The sequence below is a fragment of the Kryptolebias marmoratus genome, linkage group LG11 (genome assembly GCF_001649575.2).
Source record: "Kryptolebias marmoratus isolate JLee-2015 linkage group LG11, ASM164957v2, whole genome shotgun sequence".
Classification (NCBI taxonomy): domain Eukaryota; kingdom Metazoa; phylum Chordata; class Actinopteri; order Cyprinodontiformes; family Rivulidae; genus Kryptolebias; species Kryptolebias marmoratus.
Window position 1 is genome coordinate 2,468,459 of NC_051440.1, and position 8,486 is coordinate 2,476,944.

Consider the following 8,486-nt stretch of genomic DNA (forward strand, 5'->3'; position numbering starts at 1 on the left):
AAAATTTCAACAAGTACTGGGATTGTTACAAAAACACCTGAAGAAATTTTGGTGACAACTAACACTGTTGTCTTCCAGAGAAGCCAGCAGTGTTTCTGGATGGTGTTCACATCTGGCTTTTTCTTTGAACAACAGAGCTTTAAGCAGCATTAGTGGAAGTGTTCCTGAGCCCATGCAATGATGACCAGAACAGAATCAGACCTGTTTTAAATGCAGAGGCCCCTGAGGGCCCAAAGATCACAGGAATCCAATGTTAAATTCAGCTTAGTCCTTTGAGCTGAGAGATTTCTCCAGATTCTTCAAATCCAGAAAGTTAAAAAAACAAACCAAACAAAAAACACAAACCAAAGATCTGGAGTGTGGAGAGTGGCACGGCAATGCAATGGTTAGCAATGTCGCCTCACAGCAATAAGGTTACAGGTTCGACTTCCGGTCTTTCTGTGTGGAGTTTACATGTTCTTCCTGTGCACTTCTTCAGTTTCCTCCCACAAAACCAAAACCATGCAAATAAAGTTGAAAGCTCCTTGGATGGAAGTAATATGTATAAGTACAGAACAGAAGTTATGTTTTTGTTTTGTTTTTTACTTTTTGGATTTGCTGTATCCTAGATATGTTGTTTTGACAAAAAAACTTGTAAGATTTTGAATATCCTCCAAGTTTTTTGTCAAAAGAACAATATCCTGAAATTGTTCTACTATTTTTAGACATAGCTTCAACCTCTGCCCATCTTTACTTCTGAGAAACAAAAATTCTAAATAACCTAATTTCTTATTAAAATTGTACAATTTCTATTATAATGAATATTCTAATATTTTGTATAATTACTGTGTTCCATTGTGAATAAAACATGGGTTTGCAAGATTTGCAAATCACTACCTCTGCCAAGAAGGTTGTGTTTTCAGTAGTGTCCATCTGTTTGTTGGCAAGGTTACTTAAAAACTAATGACAGATTTTAATAACATTTTCAGGAAATGTTGGTGTTGTTGCAAAAAACAAGTGATTTAATTTTGGTGGTGATCCAGATTACGATCCAGATCCTACAATTTTTAATGACATTTTGGCTTTGGTAGAGGTCTGCGCACTCCGAGTGCTTTAAGTTGCATTTTGGTTTAATGTACTTTTTACACACAACTTTTTCAGAATTGAGATTGTAGATTTTAATTAGGTACAACTTGTTTTAGTGTAGAATGGCAGAGCAGTGGTTAGAGCTGTCGCCTCACAACAAAAAGCTTGTAGCTGGGACCTTTCTGTGTGGAGTTTACATGTTATCCACGTGCATGCATGGGTTTTCTCTGGATGCTTCGGTTTCCTCCCACAGACAAAAAGTATTCATGTTAGGGTAACTGGTACATCTAAAATAGGAATAAGAGTGTGAATGATTGTCTTGTTTGTCTCTATGTGTCCCTGTGATGTCCTTGGTGTACCCCACCTCTCGCAAAATGACCACCGGAGACTGGCACCAGCTGCTTGTGACCCTGCATGATAAAGTGGATTGGCGGGTAGATCTTGTTTTAATTTTTAAACAAACTTTCAAATAGCCCAATTCATAATTGGGATCAGTTTTATGTTTAATATTTTTAGTCATCTAAAAGGACAATGGACAGAAATGAATCAGCATCTAAATTTGGTGCAAGCATGTTTTTTCCTGTCTGTAAATGTTGCACCTACATTTTTTCCCCCATCCGATAACTTAAAGTGAACTTAAAGTGAAGCTTGAAAAAAAAAGCCTGAATGAAAAATAGAACATTTCACAGCCCTAGTAAATCCATGTCATTTTATAATAGTTCAGTTTTTATATAGCAACAATTCACAACAAAAAACAGCTCAGGACTCTGCACAAACAAATAAACAGGTCCAGATCTAATTGGATCCAATTCTTGAGAAAACATTTTGAAGACTTGACATTTTGCTAATGTTTTCTACTAAATCCTAAACACTGGTAGTTTCAGCCAATCACTTTAAGTTAAGTTTTATGAACAAAAAGTTGTCTGAACACAGAAACAGACACTGATGCAGAGGTCAGACTTCATGTTTAAATATTCGAGCAACAGGACAGAGTCTCATGAGGACACTCAGAACGCCTGTGAATGATTGGAGACCCCCTTAAGAATGCTGTTCACCAACTAGTCACAGGCCAGTGAGATACTGGATTTAGTGTTTTTGGGGTGTGGGGTCCATAGCTGATTGACAAATGAATCAAGAAGTCAACTTGCTCTGAGAATCCCTGTGTTCTGGATGAAGTGTTTTTCTGTCCTAACATGTTCTGACCTGTCTGCAGCTCGTCTTTAACATGTCAAACACCAGTCCTCCTCCTCACTGGGAAAGTTGACCTAAGCATTTAATTTTCTCTCCTGAAGGAGTATAACTAAAGATGAAACCTTCTTTACTACACACATGTATAAAAGATGAACACAAATTATTTCTAACATGGAGCAAATGGAATTAATGTAATTCGTGATGTTTCTTTTCCTTTTCCAAATGAACACATACAGAAGGGCATCGTAATTGATCCTGAACTAAATGACAGAAAAATGATGTATATTGTTCCAGATATATGAACGCTGACTGAACTTGATGATAATTCTCTGTTTCACTCCAAAATTTCTCAGTGCTCAAAGGTATTTTTGCTTTTTTTTTATCTTCAGTCGCTCTCACTGCCACTCTCTGAGTTAACATACCAGTTATGTTCTCCTGTGTCCTCCACAAAGCACACATCTGGAAACAAAGCCAGATAAATTTCTTACTATTTTCAAACACATTTTAAAGATTACAGTCTAACTGAGGCTTCTTCTTACCATTCAGTGCTTTGTCTTCATCCTCATCAATGTGCTCCATGTTGTAACTCACAAACATGTTCTACAAAAAACAAACCCTCTGCATGATCTTTTCACAGATGTATTAATTTTCCAAAAGTACGTGAGAAAACCTAACTTCAGTACCTTATTGGTGGCAAGCCGTTCCCAGTATCCCTGCTGCTGTTTGACCAGTTTAAGAACCGGCTCGTAGGACTTCATTTCCAGGCGGCAAAGGTCGGCTGCTATCTTCTGGTGCAGCTGCAGGTCGGCTCTGTAGTCCTGGCTGTTCACTCTGCCACTGAACACAGTCACAAGAGAAACCACATCCACACAGTTCAAAATACTGCTGTCTCAACTAAAACCCATGCAGCGCTAATGTCTTCAGCTTCCTCCGTCCATCCACACCACTGGACCCCAACCAGTCTACTAACACCTCCATGCCTTCTGTCAGCAACATGCACAGCTAATTTACTTCATCAGCCTGAAACCACAAACATCCAGTTTACTTCAGGTTCACAGGTCAAAGTTCAGGGCCTCAGAAATCTTTGGTCCAAATAACAGTTAAAAAAACAAATAAAAAAATCATTTTGATGTAGTCCTAACCTAGTTCTCATTTGTTCATGGTTTTCTTTCTGTTATCTTTTAACCCTCTGCTGCATGGTGTCACTATAAGTCAATGTACCACTTTTAGCAAATTCCTCATATTTAAAAAACAATTTCAACAATGATTGGCCTTTGAGTTGAAGGTGTTTTCACAGTTTTAACCAATTAGATTCTTGAAATGCATCACATGACATTTAAACCCACACAAATCTGACTCTTACCCACACTGACTGTGATGATGTCATGTGTAGCAGATCTCCCCATGCACAGATTTTTCCAATTTTTTCTTACATTTGCATCATTTAAAAAAATACTAAATAATAATTTTTTGATTTTGTGTAGTAATTATTAAATTTTTATTTGACCCCCCTTTCGCTAATTGTAAGAAGTGGAATGGCATTTATAAGTACTTGTATCAGTTGTAAGTATGCAAGTATACTGTTTTGAAAAATGTGTTATCGCTACATCCCTAATTCAGAATGAACTGGCAATCTACAGATTATAATTGAGTATCAGATTCCACTTTAACTGATGAGCAAGTTTGACATAACCCCCAAAAAACTAAACCATGAAACAAAAACAGCCTGGACTTATTCCCACCAGAGTCAAGGGTTCTGGATACAAAATTACACTCAATATTAGATATGATCAGGAGTAAGTGATCCTTGGTGTTTTGGTCCAGACAAACCTGTAAACTACTCTGTCAGGGTAGAAATCCCAGCGCTGGTTCTCTGGATTTATCAACTTCACTGTTAGAATCACTGAGTCAAGCGTCTGATGCCAAACCACTTGAGGATGGAAACTGGAACAGAACCACAGATGAACAAACACATTAAAATAACTTAAAGAAACAGTTTTCCTAAAAAAGGTAGATACCACAAAGACAAGTTCCACTTTGTGATGTGAGAGTACCATTAGTTTTATTAGTTTGTAAATTAAATTTTATTAACAAAAAATACCCCTCAATGGGTGCACCTCCTGTTCTCCGCTCCAGTTCAACAGCTTTATTCTGCATTAATGTAAATTACAATAATCTGTGAAACAAATGAATCTGAAACTAATGATGATGAGGAAAAGAGTAAAGGCAGATAAGAGGACCAAATGGTAGATGACGAGGAAGGGAGAATGTTGTGAGGAGTTCAGAGAGGAGCTGTTAAAGACTGAGTGGTAAGAAAGAGTTTCCAGATGACTGGGCTACTACAGCCACAGTGATTAGAGAGACAGGCAGGTAGGTACTTATTATGTCATATGGACAGAGAAAAATGATAAGGAGACCCGAGGGAGGAGCTGTGGTGTTGTATGAGGAAATTTGGAGTGGCAGAGAAGTATGTTAGACTGGTACAGGACATGTGGACATGTATGAGGACAGCAGGACAGTGGTGAGGTCCACTGTAGGAGTGACAGATTCAATGTGGAGGTGGGAGTGCATCAAGGATCAGCTCTGAGCCCCTTCTTGTTTGCTCTGGTGATAGACAGGCTAACAGATGAGGTCAGGCAAGAAGATGACATTGTGATCTGTGGTGAGAACAGGGAACAGGTGGAAGATAACCTGGAGAGGTGGAGGTATGCACTTGAAAGACGAGGAATGAAAGTCAGCCGTAGAAAGACAGAGTACCTGTGTGTGAATGAGAGGGAGGCAGATAGAACAGTGAGGCTACAAGGAGCAGAGGTCACAAAGGTGCAGGACTTTAAGTACTTAGGGTTGACTGTCCAGGAAAACAGGGAGTGTGGTAAAGAGGTGAAGAAGAGAGTCCATCAGGATGGAGTGGACGGAGAAAAGTTTCAGGAGTGATTTGTGACAAAAGGGTGGCAGCGAAGGTCAAAGGAAAGGTTTACAAGGCAGTGGTGAGACCAGCTGTGTTGTATGGTTTGGAGACAGTGGGACAGACAGAAAGACAGGAGACAGAACTGGAAGTGACAGAGCTGAAGATGTTGAGGTTCTCCTTGGGAGGGACAAGGATGGATAGGATTAGGAATGAGGTCATCAGAGGTACAGCACAGGTTGAACGGCTGGGAGATAAAGTTAGAGAGGCCAGACTGAGATGGTTTGGACATGTGCAGAGGAGGGACAGTGGGTATATTGGTAGAAGGATGTTAAAGATGCAGCTGCCAGGAAAAAGACAAAGAGGAGATATATGGATGCAGTTAGAGAGGACATGGAGGTAGTTGGAGTGAGGAAGCAGAAGACAGAGTTCGATGGAGGAGGATGATTCGCTGTGGCGACCCCTAAAGAGGGGTCTAATACAGACAGCGCTGTATTAGGCCAAATAAATCATGAAACTGAAGATTTTACAAATTAATTATTTATGTTAAATGTAGGAGGTTTATCCTTAGATAAACATTTACATTACACATCGGGTGGGGCACAGAAACTTCTCCTCACTCATTTACTGTTCCTAACACGTCACATTTTATAACATAACTGAATGATTTTCACTTAATCATCCATGAGACCTTTAAACTGATAAACATTTTTTGTACAAACATTATTTTAAAAGGAGGAAACACCATGAGGTAACTTTACTTCTTAGCCCTCAAAGCTGTCGTCTCTTAAAGGGGACCTATTATGCAAAATTCACTTTTTTATGTGTTTGCATTTGGGTATCTACTACTTCTAGAAACAGTCCAAGCGCAAAAAAAAAGAAGAAAAAAACACCCAGCCATTTTATAGCAATAAGTAAATGTTTTCTGGTGTCTACAAAACGGCCTGTTTCAAAAACCTCAGGATTGTTACGTCACAATCTAGCAACCCAAGTGGAGCTCCATCTACTTCATTGCAAGAAGACCGTCACATTAGTTCTGATGGTTTTACCCCTGAACAATGTCTGCTGGAAAAGCAAAATGTTTTTTTTGTCGGTTGCATTGTAGAACATGTGTCTATATTGTCGCTGTCCCGACCCGCTACCAGTCAGGTTTTGGACCCACTTACTGCCGCTCTCCTACTTGACAAATGTCTGTCCAGAACCACTAAGTGCCCCTGTTCCAAAGTCAGAATCCTCAGAGTTAGAATTAATAACGATATAAATGTGCGTCAGATCCGCAGCGTTTAATCCTTCAGGGAGTTTTCATGTTTTGAGACGGGACACTGAGTTGGGGGGCGTGGCCAACAGCAGCTTATTTGCATAAAAGTGACGCTGCCCTAAAACTGCTCATTCTGAAATGAGCTCAAAACAGGCAGAACTGATCAGGTGAAATCTCAATATCTGAGAATGATTTTGTGTATTAAATGTAATGAACATGTTTGTGCAGCCCACAGGCCTATCCTGACTTGTTCAAGGAAGTATAATAGGTCCCCTTTAAAGCAGTTACTTAAGTATAATTCGTAAGCAATAGTAAATATCCTGTTTAGAAATAGCAGGTACATAATAAGGCTCAACACTTTTTGGGTAAGTTAAATATTGTCAAATTATTGTCAAAAAATGCCAAAATATATTTTTGTAAGTAAACACCAGCCCTAATTCAAACATCATTTATTCTAGTACAGATGTACTGTTGTCCATGTACAGTTAAATAAATTCAAATTGAAAGGTTTATTTATTTTAGTGATTCAGTTTAAATGTGAAACTCATACATAGCTTCATTTTCAACAAACACTTCAATATTTTGAGTGTTTATTTCTGTTATTGGACAGGGCTCCTTCTGCATGAATTACTTCATCATTACGGTGGAACATGGAGGTCATCAGCCTGCGGACCTGCTGAGGTTCTGAAAGCCCAAGTCACTTTGATAGCTCTCCTACTTGACAAATGTCTGTGCAGAATCACTAAGTGCCCCTGTCCCAAAGTGCTCTTAAAGCACCGACTCTAGCTGCAGTCCAACTGAATTTTGGGTTTTCGTTAGCTGTTAGCCGTAATCATCAAAATCAACAGAAATAAAAGCCTGAAATACATTAATCTGTGTAGAATGAATCTATAAATTTCATTTTTTTTAATTGAATTACTGAAATATATTAGCTTTTCTTTGATGCTGTTTTACTACGATGCACCTGTACTATCAAAGCTTTTATGCTTGTTTTCACCTTAGTGTCGAATTCCTGATGTCTGCTTCATTACTGTCAGAAACTCCCTCTGTGTTGTGATGACAACCTTCAGGTAAATCTGGAAACAAAGACGCAGGTTAGCAACATGGCAAATATTAAACTCCTTTTGGTACAATTTCATAAACATTTCTTACTATATAAAACTAAAAACAAAAGAGCTCAAAATAAGAATGATTTTTGCATTCAGCAACAATTCTGACACTTTGCGTGAGAAACAGGTTGAAACATCATTTTACCTTTTCCCAGTAGGTGGAGAGAGGCATCACTTGTGCAACATTCTCCTCCATCTCTGACACTGTCAGGTGAAGTTACAGATTTAGTTTAGAGTAGCACTTTCTGCAAACATGCGACTTTTAGAAATAACATTAACGAACCCACTGTTTGTTTCCAAACAAAACAAATCTTATTTTTAGTGTTCTCAGAGAATTTTGCAAGCATCAGGTCAAAATCTAGGATTAATTATGAGATTATTTATTTAATGAATTTCTAAAATTCAACAGTTTGAGACCTTAAACATAAAATACATTGAAAAGCAGTTTTCATTCTTTATATTTAATGACATTTTGGATTTCATGTGAATAATTTATTTCATAATAAATTATATTTTTTTAACAGATTGGTTGTTTCTCTTGAAGCATGTTAATGACTTTGACATTAGGCTGGCAAAATAATCACTCACAACTTATCAGCAGAAACAAGATGAACTCAGCATCACGCATGAAGAAACAGCAATAATAAAAAATAAGTTCTTTCCTTCAACTTGTTTGGACTTCTCTAGCCAAGCAGCTTTCTTTTGATTGGATATTACGAAAGGGAAAAGCTAGATAAAAAGCTGCCAAGTGAAAAGATGTTTCTACTTCCAGCAGAAAAACAGTGTGGTATACTTCAAAGCAAGTTATGGGCTTTCTTCCTTTCAAAAAAGGTTAAAAAAACAAAAACAACTGGACTTCTATTCTGTAGTTGAAGACGTTTCGCTTCTCATCTGAGGAGCTTTCTCAATTCAGAAATAGAGAGTGTGGAGTTGAGCTTTTAAAGCTGAGATGTGATGT

General features: G+C 38.1%; 1 protein-coding gene across 3 annotated transcripts in view; it reads right to left on the reverse strand.

Annotated features, from left to right (window-relative positions):
- Positions 1-817: 817 nt before the first annotated feature.
- Positions 818-8,486, reverse strand: part of tdrd12 (tudor domain containing 12) — a 56,188-nt gene continuing 48,519 nt past the window's right edge. For all 3 annotated transcript variants that reach the window (XM_025002573.2, XM_025002574.2, XM_025002572.2), the window contains 6 exons: positions 7,674-7,732; positions 7,417-7,495; positions 4,087-4,200; positions 2,940-3,093; positions 2,796-2,856; positions 818-2,715 (listed from right to left, as the gene is read on the reverse strand). In XM_025002573.2, coding sequence (XP_024858341.1) covers positions 2,642-2,715; positions 2,796-2,856; positions 2,940-3,093; positions 4,087-4,200; positions 7,417-7,495; positions 7,674-7,732 — 541 coding nt within the window. In that variant the 3' untranslated portion in view covers positions 818-2,641. The remainder of the gene's footprint in view (positions 2,716-2,795; positions 2,857-2,939; positions 3,094-4,086; positions 4,201-7,416; positions 7,496-7,673; positions 7,733-8,486) is intronic.